Genomic DNA, 20771 nt, shown 5'->3' on the forward strand with positions numbered 1-20771 from the left:
TAAGATTTAGCTTGCTTATCCAAGAAAAAGAAGAAAGAAAAAAATAACCTGCATTAAAAGTCCATGTCATAGTGAGATCAATATTCCGCTTCCACAATTTGCATGTTTCATCTTTTTAGTACCATTGGTGATTCAAACTTTTTTTAAGAAATTCGTGCATTTTAATGCACATCTTCTGAAGTGGAAGTGATAAATTACCAAAACTTGCTCTCAAAACTTGAAAAGTCCCCTCCAGGTCTAAGGTTCAAATCCTCTTAGGTGCAAACAATTTCTAGGGGCCATCAGATTGGGGGAACTTTCCCTTGAATTACCCGAGGTGCACTTGCGGGAAATTCCTTGCCGAGGGCTTGTGCACCCCATGGATTAGTTAAGACTTTGTTCTTGGACACCTGGTGCCAATAAAAAAAAACTTGGAAAAGTCATTTAGTGATTTGGTTGCAGAAGATTTGAAGATTTTCCCGTCAAAGGGGTAATTTAAGAAATAGAAAGTTTTACATTGGGTTTTTCAAACCTGACATGTTGAGCCTTTGTTTGTGTTTTACTTCTTGGGTTTTACTTCTTGGGCTGTAATAAGTTCTAATATTAAGGGGCGGGGACTACAGCTTTGTTTCTGTGCCTGATTTATACTTAGTTTTAAAGAAAATCCTTTTCTTTGTTAGTTGTTGGTGCTGTCATCAGTTTTGCACTACTTATTCCGTCTCACCATTTTATTTCTTATTTCTGCCAATGGTATTTGTATAATTGATGTATAATCAAGCAATGCAGCCTTTTTTTAATAGACTTTTAGTGCCAGTTTGGGATTGCAGTTGGAAACAAGCTGTCTATATGGTATAGAGTTTTTAATTGTAAAGCTTTACTTTAAAAGTTGTTTACTGTTTGGTAAACATGCACCTAAAAGCACTTTTAAAGTTAATTGCGGTAGTTTTTAAAAAATGTAGCGTTATCTCTAGGAGCTTTTCAACAAAAGATTGAATTTGGTGCTTATAAAAAGGTGGACTTTTTTAGGTGCTTAAATCACTTTTTATGAATTTATCAAACATACCATTTTTTCTTTAAAAGAACTTTTAGGCTGTTAAAATCACTTTGTAAGTGCCCAAACTCAAATCCAAACAGGCACTTACTGTTGATTCTAATGGACAGAAACACCATGCTACTTAATGCATTATCGGTGTATCTGACATCTGCATTATAAATTTCAGGTCCTGGAAAACTCTTGGCTGGTGGTGTCTGCCTCAAGTCCATTACTATCTACCCAATAAAATCATGTGCAGGATTCAGTGCAGCAAGTTGGCCTCTGAGTAGTACTGGTACTAGACACTATAAGAATTCTTCCTTTTTTTGATTTATGTGCGATACACCATTGATTTCTTCATATTAAGATGGGATATCATTTACTTATTTTTTCATGGTATGGTAAAGCCATTTGTTGAGTACCTTGGGTTTTTATATTTCAATGAGAAATGACATATTTAATTTTATTGCTAACTTGTATATCATTTACATTAATTTCTGTCCATTTGTCACTGCTAACAATGAAATCTTTTAATGCTCACACATCACTTTGGATTTTGATAATAATCAGGCAGTATAAATTTTTTGCAAATTGTGCATTATACAGGTTATCTAGTGAAATATTACGCTTCTATACAGTTGCAGTACTCATCCTTTTATTTCTGGTATTCAACATTTTTTATCCGAATTTGTTATAGTTCATAGCATCCTCTTTCACCGACTCGAACAAGAAGAAAATCCTTTATGAGAACCACCCTGACAGGGAGCTGTTTTCCCATTCATTTCCTGCAGTACCCTCAGGTACTTCATTCCCTCAGCTGTCCTCTTCAACCAGCCACTGTCTTTGAATTCAATGAAGAAAATGGGATTCCTTGCACTTTTGGTCTCCTCTCTTCTAATTCATGATTGAATTCCTATCTTCTTTAACCTCCAACTTTGAGAGTACCACCATTAAAAGTGACAAAAAGAGAATGGCTTTCAAATCTTTCCAAAGCATCCTAATCTTGGACTGAATAAGAATGGAATAGAGTAGTAAAGAATCATAGTCCTAGCAGATTTATACAGTCAGATTGATCTTATTTTAAAACCGAACTATAATTAATTATAAGATCACCAATCTCTTCCCAATCTTTTCAGGGTGTAGTATTTTAATTCTCTGAAATCTTTAGTATGTATACTCGTCTGATACACTGGTATGTGTGTAATAGGTACTAGTTTTTTTGAAAATGAAAATGTTTGGGGGGTGGGATGACACACAAAATTCTCATCTCATCATTACACCTTTTTCAAATCCCCATATAAAATATAATAAACAATTCAACTTTTTCAAATCTCAATTCACCTTTTTCAAATCTCAAAACAATAATAATATTAAAATACAATATTTTAAACTTTCAAATAAAACACAAAATTCTCATCTCACCCCTCAAACCTTCTTGTGCTTATTTGACAGACTTTTATTTGTATGAAGTGTTTCCTCTATAAAGTGTGGCGTGTAATAGGGTTTATGACGTATTTGACACTTTCGGTGTGACTGATGCCCTTTTTTAATGAATAGTTCCTTGCTTTATTTATCTACAATAAGTTACAAAATTGAGAGTTTATATATGTGAAAAAAAAAATTATATTTGAGGATTAGATGCATCTGTTTTTTATTTGTCTATGTTTGTGTGTGTGTGTTTCTGTGTACATGTATATTTATGCATATTTTTATCACGTCTGTGCCATAAAGGTAATTATGTAATGTATATCTCTTTCTTATTCCTTTAGCATTCATATATATCAATGCGCATACCGTTTCTGTGTTTCATGGTTTGAAATGAGCATTTTGGCTTTGGTATCCATGACTGTTGTTAAGTTACCATGCAATTAGTTTGAGCAATATTTTCAACTGTACATCTGTGAATTTTGAGCAGGTCTGCAATATGATCGTGAATGGCTTCTTAAAAGCTTAACTGGTGATATTCTTACACAGAAGAAGGTGATTTTTTTTTTTTTTCTTTTAGTGGGTATACGGTTTTATATATAGCTAGTTTCAAACAAGCAATATCAAAGGTGATTGGTGACCTTGAGGTGCCTAGTCCTTGTATTGCCCCAGGATTGACATGATAGAAAGTTATCACCTGAGTAATGAAGACACCAGTTCATAATTGTAAGCTGTATACATAGAATATTCAAACTTCAGTATAGTGGAATAAACTAATTCAATTGTTCTTTTATAGAACGTGCTGAAGTTTCTTTATAATTTAATTGAAGTGAAAAATCAAAAGAAGTGTACTTATAATTATATATGTTTTAGATTACAGGTGGGAGAAAATTGGACATTTTAATAGGTCTTGAAGAACAATACCATCAAATTGTACTGAGATTTTTACAATGGAGTTAGAGAGTGAAATACCACTTGTGGTGTGGTCTTGGGAGGGGAGAGAGGGATAGAGGGGAAAATGCACAAAAAATAAGGGGTTAGTTACCTGGTTGTCGTCCCAATAAAAGGGTCTTCAAGTTTTGGTTGTTGTTATGGTTCTTTTTGCAGTTATTTCTTGGCTATTGGTTTAGTTTGAGTGGAGGCATCAACACCACTTTCTGAGTGGACAAAACTATCCTCCTATTGAACCATAAACAGCCATTCAATGGGGGACTATTTCAGCTGCAAAATAAGGGGGATTTTATGGAGGCCCTTGCCTCATGCACCTGAAAATTCTCCATGTGCTCACCTAGGCACCAGAGGCAAACAACTCACTAACACTGACAAGGCCTGACACTTCTGCGCCTTGATTGGCCAAGTTGCATTGGCATGCAGCTTAAATTACTGTTTTAAATCTCTATGATCTTTCAGCATTGGACACTGCATTAATGACTAAAACGAGCCATACAAGCATTACAAGTCTAATTTGCAAGGAGAATGTTTACGTAAAGAATCTTCTGACTGGCCAATGATCCTTTTTTTTCGTTGTTCTTAACTTGCTTAAACCTCCACCAAGGTATATTAAGAGGTCTAAGGGTGGGTTTGGCAACACAACTATTCTCAAGTATTCTCAGATATTATCATATATTTCCTTCTCAAATATCACTCAAATACAAAACGCTTTCAATTTCAAATCTTCAACTTTTTCATCTAATCATTACCACTGTCCCAAACTCCAAAAAAAGAAACACAAAAGACAATACAACTTTTTCAAATTTCAAAACAAAAATAATATTCAAATTACTTTTTTAACTTTATAATATTTTTATTCAATTTTTTCTCTCCTTTCCCAAAACCCAATAAAACATATTAACTCATTTTACTACTATTCACAGATATATTGAGATATTTTAAATATCCAAACAAGCCCCAAGTGTTGACTAAAGATGTATTTAGCATCTAATATCATTAGCATAATTATTATGTATATAGTGACAGCGTATTTGGAGGTTATCAAAGTGTTGCTCACTATTATTCTTATTATTAATTATTTTTGTTACATCAAGCTACAGAATTGACAGAAAGAAATGGCATATTTCCCCAGTTTTCTGTCATGCACTGAATGCTAAGTCCACAAGTTCTGTGAACAAGATTGTCTTATGTTTGCCATGTTTTTTTTTTTTATATCAGTTATGTACCACTTGACTTCATGTATCTTCACCTTTTGTGATCATTGAAGCTTTGTCGGTGAACATTAATGACTTAGTTTTAGATGAAAGATCTCATCTTTGTTGACATGTTGAACTGGAAAATCTGGGTAGGATAGATGATGCTATTAGGGTTGTCATCCTGCATTGTGCATTGTTAGATATTCCATCGAAAAGTAATTGTTGTTTGACATATAATAACTATTTACTTGAAAGACTTCCATTTCTCATTGTTAGATATTTCAGATTAAATTTTAATCTGTATGACTTGGTTTTTTAGGTTCCTGAAATGTGCCTTATAAGTACTTCAATTGATCTCCATCAAGGAATACTGTTTGTAGAGTCACCACGTTGCAAAGAGAGACTGCAGATTAACCTTAAATCAAATATATGTAATGGTGGTACTGGAGAAGACTTTCATATACATGGCCAGAGGTGAGATATGATATACATGCTAGTTATATTTCCTATTTCTTTTGTTTATTGATAAAAAAAAGTTATATTTCCTATTTCTAGTTCAATTAAAAAGCAATTATCACAAGCATAGGTTTCTTAATCCAAGCACTTTCCTGATCCAAAAACTTTTCTAATCCAACCAATTTCCTAATCTGGCAACTTTGCCATCTGAACTAGTTTCCTAATCCGGACAAAGTTGAATTTCCTTTTAACCTTTATTTTAATACTATCAAAGGAACCACAATTAGATTTAGTTATTTAAGTTTTGTAACGATCCACAAAAAGCCAGATTCACATCTTTGCCTATTTCAAAATGACTAGTCAATGTCACAAATGGAACTCATTTGTAGAAACACATGGGACAAATACTTGCTTTATTCATTGATGTACATCATATATATACACTACATACAATTGACATTTATACCCTCACAGGTTACATTAATTACAACTATGCCCTTTAACACTCTCCCTCAAGCTGGAGCATATATATCATATAAACCCAACTTTAACCAAATAAGCTTTAAATGACTACAACACAATGACTTAGTGAACATATCTGTGAGTTGATCATCAGACTTCACAAAAGGTGTAGAAATGTCACCACTTAGTATCTTATCGCGAATGAAGTGACAATCAATCTCTGTGTTTAGTCCTCTCATGGAACACATGATTAGAGGCAATATGCACTGCAGCTTGATTATCACAAAATAGCTAAAGAGGAACAGGAGTTGGAAACCCAATCTCTCGTAAGAAGTGTTGCAGCCATGTCAGTTCACTAGTAGTGTGATCCATTGCCCTGTATTCGGCTTCTGCACTAGACCAAGCTACTACTGCTTGTTTCTTACTCTTCCATGTAACCAAGTTACATTCCACAAAGGTATAATATCCAGTAGTAGATCTTCTATCTAAAGGAGATCCTGCCTAATCAGCATCTGAAAAGGCTTCAACTTTGAGATGTCCATTTGGTCGATACAACAAGCCAAGGCCAAGAGCTTGCTTAAGATAACGAAGAATATCAATTGCAGCATCCCAATGTGAGACTCGTGGCGTTTGTAAAAACTGACTCAGTACACTCACTGCATAAGAGATGTCCAGTCCAATGATAGTGAGATAATTTAATTTCCCAACAAGTCTTTGATACCTAGTTGGATCTATAAACAACTCCCTCTTTCAAGAATGTACAATTTGGGTCCATAGGAGTGTCAATAGGTCGTGCACCTAACATGCCAGTTTCTTCCAAAAGGTTAAGTACATATGTGATACCCCCCCATATGATAAGGATAAGGGTAGGTGGTGAATGATATCTCACACTATTTAGGAATGAGAAGTTATTGCTCTTTATAAGGTTTCAATGGGGCTCCAATTGTATCATTGACTAGTTCTTTTGGAGTATAGGCTATGTGGTTTGGGTCTTCTATTGGAGTGCTACAACATATTTCCTCTGAGATAGGTTGATACTTTTTTTAGATCTACTCACTTCAATTCCAAGGAAATATCTAAGTTTGTCCAAGTCTTTTGTCTGAAACTGATCATATAAAACTATTTTAGTCTTGCAATTCTAGCAGAGTCACTTCCAGTAATTACAATGTCATCCACATATACAACCAATAGATGTGACTTGCATCATTATGTAAGTGAAATACCAAGTGGTCTGTTTGGCATTTATGAAGGCCAAATGTTAATACAGCATTAGAGAACCTCTCAAACCATACTCGATGAGATTGTTTCAAACCATATAATGTCTTCTTTAACTTGCATACGGTACCTCGATACTCTCCCTGAGCAACAAACCCAAGTGGTTGCTCCATATAAATTTTCTCATGCAAGTCGCCATGTAGAAATGCATTTTTAACATCCAGCTAAAATAAGGGCCAGTCTAAATTAGTAGCAAGAGATATCAACACTCGAACAGAAGAGGTTTTGGCAACTGGGGAGAATGTCTCCCCATAATCAATGCCATAGGTTGGAGTGTAGCCCTTTGCAACCAAGCAGGCTTTCAGATGTTCCATAGAACCATCTGGATGGAATTTGATTGTATATACCCATTTACACCTAACAGGTTGTTTACCAGGTGGTAGTGGAACAAGATCCCATGTCCCGTTGTGGTGAAGGGCATCCATTTCATTTTTCATAGTTGTCCTCCATCCCAGATCAGATAAAGCATCTTGAACTATCTTAGGAACAGAAAGTTTTGAAAGTTGAGATGTTAAACATGAGAATGATGGAGATAAGGCATGATATGAAACAAATTGGCTAATTGGATGTTGTGTAACATAAGAACGATTACCTTTGCGGAGAGCAATAGGTGGAGAGTCTGAAGTACTAGGCAACTCAGGATCTGAAGATGGCGACACGGCTGGTGGGGCCATGGGAGTCGACGGCTGCAAGCGACGCGAGTAAACCTGTAAGGAACTGGGGGAGGGACTGAGGAGGGTTGGGTGAGTGTGAAGGAGATAGGTATAAGAGTAGGTAATGGTGGAGGATCACACTCAACACTTGAAGATGTGTTCGAAAAATAGGATATGGACTCAAAGAAGGTAACATTAGCACTCGTGAAGTAGCGTCTAAGAAGATGACTATAGCAGCGATATCCTTTTTGAGTTCGGGAATAACCAACGAAGAGACTTGGTAGAACGGGGATCAAGTTTGTCAAAGCCTGGGCCAAGGTTATGAACATAGCAAACAAATCCCAAGATTTTTGGTGGAAGAGAAAATGGCAAAGATGAAGGAAACAAGATGGAGAAGGGAGAGGAACGATCAAGAACTGATGAAGGCATACAATTAATAAGGTGACAAGCAATAAGAACACCATCACTCCAAAAACGTTTAGGAACATGCAGTAGCAAAATGCTCGGGTTACATCTAACAAATGACAATTTTTGCATTCAGCCACTCCATTCTATAGGGGTGTATATGAACATGATGTTTGATAAACAATTCCTTTATTACTTAAGTAAGAAGCAAAGGCACTAGATTGATATTCTCTAGCATTATCAGAATGCAAAACTTGAACCTTTTTGTTAAATTGAGTTTTAATTTCTTTCCAGAACACTTTGAATATGAAAAGAAGTTCAAATCTTGTCTTCATAAAAAACAACCATGTCACACGAGAGTAGTTATCAATAAATGTAACAAAATACTGAAATTTGTTTGATTCAATGTTGATTGGTCCTCATATATCAGAGTGAACCAATTCAAAAGGACTCGATGCTCATTTATCAATTCGAGGTACAAAAGACACGATGATGTTTACTAAGCTGACGTGCTTCACAAGAGAAGGGAGACACATTTCCCAAATTCCTAACTTGACACTTCAAAAGAGAAAGAGGGGGGGTGACCAAGGTGATAGTGCAATTCATAAGCAGATGATGAGGGGGATGTAAGGGGGTGACTGTTGAACATCAAGATAATATAGACCACCAGCTTCATGCCCCATACCAATCTTGTTCCCCCGTCTTGAGATCCTAAAAAATACATGAAGAGGGATAAAAGTCATTGAATATTGAAGATTTTGAGTAATCTTACTAATAGACAACAAACTAAAGGGAAAACTATGAGCATTTAGAACAAATGGCAAGGATATAGAGTCGGTGAGCTTAGTGGATCCAATGCCTGTAACTTTAGCAAAATAACCATTAGTAAGAGTGACACTTTTTAGAGATGTTACAGTATTTAACTTAGATAAGGCTAAAAACAAACCGGTCAAATGTTCATTAGCTCCTAAATCAATATACTAATCATATCAGGAGTTGGGATGGAGCTCATTAACTGTGGTGTAGTATCTTGGCAAATGGCTGATTAGCAGACCCAGATGGTCTACCATGTAGATCCCAACAATAGTTCACCGAATGGTTAGTGCGACCACAATGGATGCACTTACAAGGCTCTTAACCTCAAGTGCGATTACCTCTGGCATCACGTCCCCCACATGCACTTATACCACCTCGGCCTCCCATCAGGAGCAACATAAGAGGCAACCAAAGTGGATCTCTCACTAACCGGATTAGAGGACAACTGAGATCCATGCCCAGATAACGTGGCACGTTGAAGTCAGGAGAACACATCAGGAAATTAAGGAAGTTGTGGACTCGCCAAAATTTGAGAACACATGCACTCGTATTTAGGTTTTAAACCAACAAGGAACCGAACAACAGTAAACTCTTCATGCGTTATAGCATACGTGAGACATCATAAGTGATAGGTTGATATATCTTGAGTTCTTCACATATGCTCATCACTTGAGAATAATACTTTTCCAGACCCAAATACCTTGTTCCAACCCAAAGAACTGCTTACATAGCTCATAAATACGGGTTGTGTTCCTAGCACCCGAATACATATGGATGAGATGGCTCCACACCTCTTGGGCAGTGTCAAAATGGATCAAATTAGAGCAAATATTAGGCTCAATACTGGTCAACATCAAGAACAAGATTTGAGCATCCTCTTGCTCCCATCGAACAAATGTAGAGTTATTTGAGTCAGGTTTTGGATCAACCAGGTGGCTAGAAAGTCCCTTGCCTTTCAAAAATATTGTAGCAGATTTTGACCATAGCATATAGTTCTTTCCATCCAATTTAATGGAAGTCATAGGTGTATTAAAGTTTAGTGCAAGCGACTGTGACTCAAATTTAATTGCCATAGGCGCAGAAAAATATCACAATTCCACTCGGAGATAGAAAATTCACACAGAGTATGAAACATTTATAAAAAACCGGGGAATACGATCTGGAAAACTAGAAACCCAACTTGCAGAATTGTGGAAGGAAAAACTGAATATTCCTCTTTCCTATGAAAAAGATTATGTTCCCTTTAAATAGATGATAATTCTCATCTAAATACTCAGGATATTTACAACTTAGTGAAAATAGAATCAATCCTATTTAAAATAGAAAACAATAAAATAGGAAAATACTATCTAAAGGATCAGGTAACATGCTACCCGAATCCCCTAAAATCATGGAACCAAAATGGCTAACAAATCAAATGTTAGCTGTAAATCTCCTAAAGATCAGCCCCTAATAATGACTGATAGATTTCCAATAATTCTACACTCTCCCTCAAGCTGGGCAATAAATATTGATTAGGCCCAGCTTGGAACTCAGATCATCAAAATTCTTTCTTGGCAAAGCCTTAGTAAGGATATCGGTTGTTTGGAGACATGTAGGCACTTACAATATCTTGATTATCCCTTCCTCTATTTTTTCCTTTATGAAATGTTGATTAATCTCCAAGTGTTTTGTTCTATCATGATGCACTGGGTTCTTTGCAATGCTGATGGCGGACTAATTGTCATAGAACATCTTCATAGGTTCTTCACCTGAAATCTTTAATTCCTTCAGAAGCCTTCTTAGCCATATTCCTTTACAGATGTCGTGTGCCATTACCCTGAATTTAGCTTCTACACTGCTTCTTGACACAATTGATTGCTTCTTACTTCGCCATGTAACTAGGTTTCCCCATACATATGTGTAGTACCTAGAAGTTGACCTTCGATCGTGTATTGATCCTGCCCAATCCGCATCACTGAATACTTCAATATCTCTTCTTTGAGTCTTCTCGAAAAATAATCCTTTACTTGGTGTTAGCTTTAGGTATCGTAGAATTCGATAAACTGCCTTCATATGTTCTTCATTGGGATTGTTCATGAATTGACTCACCATACTGACAGAGAAGCCAATATCAGGTCGGATGTGAGACAAGTATATAAGTTTCCCAACTAGTCTTTGATATCAGCCTTTATCCATTGGTGCACTGTCTTCCTTGGCTCCTAGTTTGGTTGTTGAATCCATAGGAGTATCTACCGGCTTGTATCCGAGCATCCCAGTCCCTTTTAAGAGATCCAAAACGTATTTACTTTGGGAGACAAGGTTCCCTTTGTCGACCATGCTACTTCCATGCCTAGGAAGTATTTGAGATTCCCAAGGTCCTTGATTTCGAATTCTTTAGCTAGAAGACTTTTGAGACTACTCATTTCCTCCTCATAATCTCCCGTTAGAATGATGTCGTCCACATATACAATGAGGATAGCAAGTTTTCCTTTAGGAGAGTATTTAACTAATAGTGTATGATCTGTTTGATATTGAGAATAGCCATGCCTCTTGACTACCTTTGTGAATCTCTCGAACCAGGCTCTTGGGGATTGCTTGAGCCCATATAAGGATCTTTTGAGTTTGCAGATTTTGTTGTGTGTAGCTTGTGTCTCGAATCCAGGAGGAATTTCCATGTATACTTCAGCTAGGCCTCCATTGAGGAAGGCATTCTTGACATCTAGTTGGTGAAGAGGCCAGTCTAAATTTGCAGCCAAAGATAGGAGGACCCGCACTGTGTTTAACTTGGCTACAGAGGTAAATGTCTCCTCGTAGTCGATTCCATATGATTGAGTGAATCCCTTCGCTACCAGTCGAGCCTTGAATTGGTTAACACTTCCATCTTCATTGTATTTCACAGTGAATATACATCTGCAACCTACTGGATGTTTTCCAATTGGTAATTTTGTGATCTCCCATGTTCCATTCTTTTCTAGTGCACGGATTTCTTCACAAACTGTAGACTTCCATTCAAGTGTATCAAGAGCTTCTTGTATGTTATTAGGGACCTGGATTTTGTCGAGGCTGGCAACAAAGGTTTTGAAATATGATGACAGTCTCTGATATGACACAAATGTGTATATTGGGTGTTTTGTGCATGATCTCATACCTTTTCTCATAGCAATAGGACAATCACTATCATCATTAGTTAACTCATTATGGGAAGTCTTGGGATTAGAGTTACCTGGTGAATCTTCACTTGATCTAGGATTCGGATCAGTCTCTTGGATTTGCTCAAGAGATGCTCGTTGTTCTATGTCCTTTTGGTTCCTTCTCCTCCATGAATGGGTAATCAACTCATCATTGTTTGTTGGTTGAATAGTGTCTAGATACGAAGGTGGATTTGTAGGAACTGGTAGATCGATGGTTTGATGTCTCACGGGGAGATTCTAAGAAGAGATGTGGAGGAGTAATGGATTCAAGAGTTTGTGATGGGTGAAATGGCCCAAAGCTGGTATTCCTGTGTAAGATTGCTCTCCCCCTGAATATCAAATTTGGGGTAATATGGTTGTTGCTCAAAAAATGTGACATCCATGGAGTGATAATATCTTTTAGTGACCGGTGAATAGCATTTATACCCCTTTTGGTTTGGAGAGTACCCGAGAAAAATGTACTTTAGGGCTCTAGGATCAAGTTTACCCCGGTGTTGATGATGAACATGAACAAAAGCTGAGCACCCAAATACTTTGAAGGGAATAGTGGAGATGAGTTGAGTATTGGGAAAGGACCGAAGTAGAGTTTGACAGGGAGTTTGGAATTTGAGAATGCGAGAGGGCATCCTGTTTATGAGGTAGGCTGCAGTGAGAGAATGGCTTCACCCCTAAAGTGTTTTGGTACATGTGTAGAGAACATGAGGGAGTGGGCAACATCTAGTAGGTGCCGGTTTTTCTTTTGGCAATTTCATTTTGCTGAGGAGAGTCGACACAGGAACTTTGGTGTACTAAACCTTGACTCAAGAGATAATCATCAAGAATGGATTTGAAATATTCTTTGACATTATCAGTTTTCACAATCTGTATTTTTGCTTGGAATTATGTTTGGATCATGGTGTTAATATTTTTGAAAATCTGACCTGCCTCTGACTTTTCTTTCATGAGGAGTACCCATGTAAGTCTAGTGTGATCATCTATAAAAGATATAAACCAGCGAGATCCAGTAATATTCTTGATCCTCGATGGCCCCCACACATCGCTATGAATCATTGAAAAAGGTAGGGATGCTTTGTAGGGTCGGTTAGGATAAGAGTTGTGAACATGTTTTGAAAATTGACAAATCTCACACTGAAAATCACTTGGATTTTTATTATTGAATAATGAAGGAAAAAGTTTCTCGAGATACAAGAAATTTGGATGTCCTAACCTATAGTGCCACAACATAATTGCACTATCATTATTAGAACGAATGACAGAAAATGAACTTTGACTTCTAGACACGAAACTCTCGGATTTGTGAGTTGTTCCTTGAGGAGGATCATTAACCTCGAGAAGATAGAGCCCTGAACACATCTTAGCACTGCCAATCGTCTTCCCCAAATCCAAGACCTAAAATTCACACATATTTGGGAAAAATTTAGTAACACAATTGAGATCCCGAGTGAGTTTACTAATAGACAGTAAATTGCAATCCAAATTTGGCATTAAGAGAACTGAGTTGAGTGTTAGGTTCTCTGAAATTTTAACAGAACTTGTACCAGCCACCTTTGAGAGTGAACCATCTACTATCCTAACTGTTAAATTTTCATAACAAGGACTATAAGTAGAAAACAATTTTCCATCTCCGGTCATATGGTCCGATGCTCCTGAGTCTACAATCCATGGACCTAGCTTCTCCTTTTTAACATTAAGAGCGCTTAAAAAATTACCTTTGTGCACCAAAGAACCGGTACCAACCACAGTGATGGCAGGGGCTGTTGATGATTGGCTGAACATTTTTTGCAATAATTTTAGTTGCTCCTTGCTGAAGAGACCGGGCTCGGGTGGTGTCAGTTTTTCATCTACCAAGGCGAAATTGCCTTGTCCTTCTCTGTCGTTGGCAAAGCAGGAAGGCTTCCAATCTGCAGGTTTATCGTGGATTTTCTAGCAGGTGTCCTTGGAGTGACCAGGACGTCGACAGTGGTGACACCATGGCCGCCCTTTCTTCGGTCTACTGTCACTGTTGTTGTGTGGATTTCCTCGAACTGCAAGGGCTGAACTCTCCAGGTTTGTTGTAGAATCTTGAGGTCCCATCATTATCTTCTTTCGACTCTCCTCTCTGTGAACTGTTGAAAATGCTTCTCGGATGTTTGGCAGTGGTTTGGATCCTAGGATTCTTCCTTGTACTTCATCGAGATTTTTATTTAATCCAATCATAAATTTGTATATTCTTTTCTTTTCAACAATTTGTTTATACCTGATTCCATCTTCGGGACAGCTCCAATTGTGCTCCTCGAATAAGTCCAACTGTTGCCATTAGCTTTTGAGTGTGTTGAAGTATTGGGTCACTGTCAAATCTCCTTGGCAGCTTCCCAAATCTCCTTCTCTGTTCCGTAGAGAAGAAAATTTTCTCCAATGTCATTTGTCTAGGAATTAATGAGCCATGACATGACCATGTTATTTTCCGAATTCTACGTTTTGAACTTCGCATCATCCTTGCTTGATTGGGTTGCAACTCCTGAGAGATAATCATCATTTTCCTTCCCGCATATAAACATCATCACAGAATGGCACCATTGGAGATAGTTATTCCCATTAAGTTTGTGTCCTGTAATGGGCATGAGGCTGCTATTTGAATTGTTGTTGCCTGAAACCATGGTTTCCTGACTGGTGGTGACTTCGGAGATCGAAGAGGTGGAGTCGCATCTCTCGGTGGCCATATCGTATTTGGTCATATGGGAGAATTAGAGTTCAGAGGATGCTCTGATACCATGCGGAATTGTGGAAGGAAAAACTGAATATTCCACTTGCCTATGAAAAAGATTACATTCCCTTTAAATAGATGATAATTCGCATCTAATTACTCGGGATATTTACAACATAGTGAAAATAGAATCAATCCTATTTAAAACAGAAAACAGTAAAATAGGAAAATGCTATCTAAAGGATCGGTTAACATCTACCTGAATCCCCTAAAATCGTGGAACCAAAATGGCTAGCTGTAAATCTCCTAAAGATCAGCCCCAAATAAAGAATGACAGATTTCCAATAATTCTACACAATTCAAGTATCCGAAAAATCAACCTAAATAACCAAATTTCGGCTCTGTATTGGACTAAATAGGTCTGTGTCGGTCAAAACAGGCACGTACCTGCTTGGAACCAGTCTGTATCGGCCCGGAGTTTGACAGCAAGACCTTACTTATTTAGCTTTCCTAATCTGTATATATATACTTCCTTACTTAGACAGATCATGTTCCATACTTAGACAGATTATGTAGATAGTCCTAGTTTCCTTTTGTAAACAGATTTGATTGCTGTAAATTTGGCTTGATTCTAACCTTGTATCACGCACGCTTGTGCCTATATAATAAAAGGAAATCCTCACAAAGGAGGTATTCAATCCAATTTGACATGGTCGGTCGAAATCGGGCCTGTATCGGTCTATATCGGCCGGTATCAATCCATATCGGGTCTGTATCGGTATCGGCCTGTTGCTGTCCTTAAGAACATGGATTTGGTTATCCTAACCAAGAATAAGGGATCTGGGTATTATCTTATCCTCGTTACCAAACAGGTGTTATTTTGGATAGGAATAAACTCTAATTCCAGGTTTTGGTTATTCACACTCGAGGATTTGATAGCTTATACCTGCAACCAGGCGACAGAGACCCTTTCCGGTAGCCGATGACGACGGAAAGCTTCTCGGTAATCACTGAAAATGACGGTGAGTTCACCCCTTGTGCCCAGTACCGGAGACGATACTGGAAACTTGCCGGAAACAACTTCAAACACCTACGGGCAGTCAACAACGAAGAGAGAAGCCACTAGGATGCTTAGAAGACGACAGTGAACTCGGATCTAGCAACTGCAAACACTGGGGGGCTTAGATCCGGCCACAAAAGTTAGATACTACACCAGAAAACACTCCGACGAGTTTAGACAACAGTGAACTCGATTTCGGCATGAACCACCGTACACCACTTACCACCATCCGACAACAGGCATCTCTAACACCATGTAGAAAACATGGGACAAATACTTGCTTTATTCATTGATGTACCATCATATATATACACTATATACAATTGACATTTATATCCTCGCAGGTTACACTAATTACAATCACGTCCTCTAACAGAAATTATTAGGTGCGGTTTGGATAGTGAGATAAGATGAGATGGTTTTAGATAAAAGTTGAATGTTGAATAAAATATTGTTAGAATATTATTTTTTAATATTATTATTGTTTTGGGATTTGAAAAAGTTGAATTGTTTATTATATTTTGTGTGAAAATTTGGAAAAGTTGTAATGATGAGATGAGATGAAACATTTTCACTATCCCCCCGTTTGGATACAGAAAGACTCTCAGCCCATCTCATTTCTTCTCATCATTATAATTTTTCTGAATTTCCATACAAAATATAATAAACAATTCAACTTTTTCAAATTTCAAAATAATAATAATATTAAAAAATAATATTCTAACAATATTTTATTCAACTCATCTAAAACCATCTCATTTCATCTCATCTCAAATCCCAAACAATAATAATATTAAAAAATCATAAATATCCTTTTGACTTTTGTACTCTTAGACCAAAGATCCTCCAAAAATCAAAACATTCAAGATCAAAGAGAACCTAGTTCTACCTAGTAAGGAACCGATGCAATACTTGGCACTCTATGCATCTTTATCATAATTATTCACCTCTATAATTGCTTTGCCACCTAATGTAAATGACTCAGGGAAAATGGTAGCGACATCTATGGTATAACCCCAAAAAGACTAATCAATTTGAAGCTTTCCTATGATCACGTATAAAGCGCAGTTTCACCTAATAAGTAGTCAATGTGGGACGTAGCATCCATGATTGCTTTTTATAACTTACATATGCTATTTTGGATATTCATATTCCTAATATGGGATCGGGTGTGAGAAACTCCTCTTAAATTCCTGATGACCTTGTCAGGGCCATGTTATACAATGCTCCAAAATCACATGGTTGGTCTTACTAAGTGGCTATGATTCCAAATGTAACAACCCAGAAAAAGCTCTTAACTCTGATACCAGTTGTAACAACCCATGGAAAGTCTCAGCCACATCTGAGCTTATACCTGAAAATGATTAGTAATGGTTCTGATTAGAACTCTTAGGAATCATTGTAAGGCCAGAGAATCCACTTTTATTATACTCATTTGCCTCTCATATTTCTCCCACCCAATGTAGGACTTAGTGAGGCATTACAAGTTTTAGGGGCTACTGAAATTCCAAATGATGTAGGGAAAATAATTTCTTGAACTTCTCGATTATACAACCTTGTTCATTGATGTGTAATATGGCGACTGCATAATGACAGAGTTGCCATATAAAATTCTAGGTTTTCAGTTTATTGTCCGTCCTGTAACTTGCTAATAGTATATTCCTATTTACACACCTTACCATATTAGGGTTGCCCGTGTTGAAATCTTAGATTTTACCGATCTCATTTTAAAACCAAAAAAAGTTTAAATGAAAGATAAAAATGATCCTTCTAATTTTATCATTGTTTTAAAATATATTTGAAGTATCACGCATTCATACAACCCTATTTTAAATACAGTGGTTTTTCTGAAAATTGTATAAAAAAAATGCATTCTATTCCTTTTATACATTGTCTTTGTCATATAAAGTTCTCACAGTTGCAATCAAATTGTTGTGCTGGTTAGATATGAAGGCCGGAGTTACAACAACGAAGTAAATATTTGGTTTAGCCAAGCAGTTGGTCGACCTTGCTGTCTGTTGCGGTGTTCAATGTCCAATTATTACTTGAATAATAGCAGATGTGTGGGAATGTGTAGAGATGTCCAGAGCAGATTGAATTTTGTCAATGAGGCTCAGTTCTTATTAATATCCAAGGAGAGCGTATCTGACCTCAATGACAGGTTAAGCTCAAGTATGTATTTGTATTGTATTGACTGTTGTACGAGTCAATTAAATCTGTTACTTTCTAGTTTTCTTTGAAAATGCTCCTTTTTTTGGCACACCTAGGATACTTAGAAATTACTTGAGGATGTATAATATATACCTTCCCTTGGAAGTATTGCATTAATCATTCAATCTAGAAACACTCTACCCTGAATTTTATAGAGTATGAAACCTCTTACTATAGATTAGAAGTTATATCAAGTATTTTAAAAGTTGGTTAGGACCGAGCCAAGATTAGGCAAAAGTTGGATTAGCAGAAAATATTTTTTTTAGGTAAATTAAAATTTTATCAAGTCAAGTAAATAGGTGTTGCCCAAGTACACAGGAAGTACATGAAAAAGAACACCTAGTTACAAGTTAGGTACTAAAAATAATACAAAAATCTTGAAGACTAGTTCCATTGAATTCAATAACAGAAGCCCAAAGAAATAAGGTGTGGAAAAAGAAACCTCTAAGTTCATCCAAAGAACACTCCCTATCTTCAAAACTCTGGTCATTCCTTTCAAGCCAAATGCATCACATGAGACATAAAGGAATCATTCTCCATACAGCAGCCACATGGAGGTTGCCTTGAAGACCTTTCCAACAAGTAAAAAGATCCACCACCCTCCTAGGCATCGCCAATGCAAGTCCAGTCCTCCTAACAATCTTGTCCCATAACACCCTCCTTGCCACCATGCAGTGCAATAATAAATGATTCACAAATTCACCACTTTTTTACATGTAGCACCAATCTATATCAATAAGTCCACGCTTTCTCAAGTTTTCCATAGTCAAGATTTTCCCAAGAGAGGCAGTCCAGCCGAAAAAAGCTATTTTGAGGGCACCTTACTGCAAATGCATTTCCAAGGAAAAGAATATGGCTTTGATATGACAAAACTTGTATAATGATCAAACAGTGAACTTATTTCCATTATGCCTCCAAAGCATCCTGTCTACCTCAATACTACCAATGCTCAAAATGTATAACGAGCTGAAAAGCTCAGAAATAGCTCCAATTTCCCAATCCTGGGCAGGTCTGAGAAAACAAACATTCCACTGAGAAGAGCCATTAGAGCTGTCCAGAAGATCTAACACTGAAGCCTCCTAATCGAGAGCAATCTAGAAAAGGAAGAAAACACATTCTTGAGGGTGGGATTACCGCACCAAGTATCATGCCAAAATCTGATCCTGGATCCCTCTCCAAATGCAAATCTAATATGACTGGAACCCTCCCACCCCCCATGTATTGTGATGCAGTGAAAATTGTTCCTTTAGACTGAGCTGTATAAGAGAATACTAAAATTTGAGCGATAGAAAATTCTCCATGGCTGGACTTTTTTTATGTTTGGAACTTTTGTATCATTTGGTGCTTAGAAATATTTTTGAGTTGTTAAACGTACGGTAGCAGACATGAAAAACAGTGCTCTTGGAGTTGCAGTTGAAGTCAACCCAATGAGATTTCGGCCCAATCTTGTCATATCTGGAGGTGAACCATATGCCGAAGATGGATGGAGAAATCTTAAAATTGGAGACAACTGTTTTACGGTAAGTTCTTGTAACTTTGAACCGTAACCATGGTGTGTCCTAACAGAGAGAGCTAATTCCTGTCATAAACGAAACTTTGGCCTTGTTATGTTGTTCAGCATTAAAGTTGTAATCTCATCTTTCCATAATTCTTCACTTATACAATGCTTGTTGCATACAATGTAATAAATTTGTAGCATCCATTTCTACTATTATTGAATATTTATTTGTATTTTACCACAATCTTGTTCACATTTTGTAGTGTTTACTTGCTGCATACATCATTAAAAGTTGATATAAAGCTTTTCAAGTTTTATTGGTAGTGAATGTTTTGGCCTCATTTTTTTATTCTTCTAGCAGAAAAAGGGGACAAAAATCTTGTTGATGGGAAACTATTTGTTGCTATAAACCTCATAATGCTAAGAATATCGTTATATCTTAAAATGAGTACAAGGAACCTTATGAAGCCAAAATTAATTGCATTCAAAATCATATATATACTTGATTGTCTGAAGGAATATGAAGAGTGTGCACTTTTCAGATTCATAAACTTTTCATTGGTCATCCCTGCCTCTTTTTCTCAGTCACTGGGTGGATGCAACCGCTGCCAGATGATTAATCTTGGTAATGAAGGTGGAAAAATGCAGAAGTCAAATGAGCCTTTGGCTACTTTAGCATCATATAGGAGAGTGAAGGTCAGCCAGAATAGATATTTGAATTTTGATACTTGGTTGATTTTTTTTTCTCTATTCTTAGTGCACCTTTTCATTGAGGCAGGGGAAGATTCTATTTGGGATTCTGCTAAGATACGAGACTGCAGATGAAGTAGAGCAGGAAACTAATCCATGGCTTCAAGTAGGACAGGAAATACATCCAAATTCCTTTTAAATTTGAACAATAAGCGTGGAAGGTGTATCCGTGCTATCTGACAGGGGTGTTACTGTTCTGTTTTGGGAACTTTATGAGGGCATTAACAGTTATATCCACAAATCTAAGTGGTTACAGAGAATTGCAGAAAAATACGAGGCAAAGGTTGGAAATAGAATACTAGTCCTATGTAGAAATTATTCAAATAAAGTATTCAAGTTTATACAGTATATTCATTCTTAAGCCAGTTGCAGTCTCCTTGCTAGCTAGGAGAATGGGATAGAAGATGATACATATTCTTCTCTTAAATTGTAGAGGAAACACATGGTTTGAAATTTGAATTGTCTTGTATGTGGTAAAATTAATTGAAACTATTTAATAAAAAAAAATAAAAACTAGAAACTTTTTGGCCATGTTGCTCTTTTTTCAATTTGCATCATAAAGTCAGTCATAGACAATCAAAGCTATCAACTTGCATAATAAACTATTCAATTTTGATAATTTGCATCATCGTTTAAGATTACGATCTTTAAGGTCAAGTATTAATATTTTATAGTACTAATTGATAATGTCAATAGTTTATGGTTTAGACTTAAAAAGGGAAGTTTGAATATGCGAAAAGTAGTA

The 20771-nt window shown here is 36.8% G+C and overlaps 1 protein-coding gene across 5 annotated transcripts in view; it reads left to right on the forward strand.

Annotated features, from left to right (window-relative positions):
* Positions 1 to 20526, forward strand: part of LOC108998007 (molybdenum cofactor sulfurase) — a 71265-nt gene extending 50739 nt beyond the window's left edge. Inside the window, exons 16-22 of one of the 5 annotated variants that reach the window (XM_018974416.2) lie at positions 1200 to 1307; positions 2928 to 2992; positions 4904 to 5058; positions 17513 to 17739; positions 19162 to 19298; positions 19862 to 19972; positions 20055 to 20526. In XM_018974416.2, the coding sequence (XP_018829961.2) occupies positions 1200 to 1307; positions 2928 to 2992; positions 4904 to 5058; positions 17513 to 17739; positions 19162 to 19298; positions 19862 to 19972; positions 20055 to 20165 (914 nt within the window). In that variant the 3' untranslated portion in view covers positions 20166 to 20526. Of the gene's footprint in view, positions 1 to 1199; positions 1308 to 2927; positions 2993 to 4903; positions 5059 to 17512; positions 17740 to 19161; positions 19299 to 19861; positions 19973 to 20054 lie in introns of those variants that run through there. The other 4 variants (XM_018974417.2, XM_035687527.1, XM_035687526.1 and 1 more) reach the window with 4 other exon arrangements.
* The last annotated feature ends 245 nt before the right edge of the window (positions 20527 to 20771 follow it).

This window comes from Juglans regia, chromosome 2, assembly GCF_001411555.2.
Source record: "Juglans regia cultivar Chandler chromosome 2, Walnut 2.0, whole genome shotgun sequence".
Lineage (NCBI taxonomy): Eukaryota > Viridiplantae > Streptophyta > Magnoliopsida > Fagales > Juglandaceae > Juglans > Juglans regia.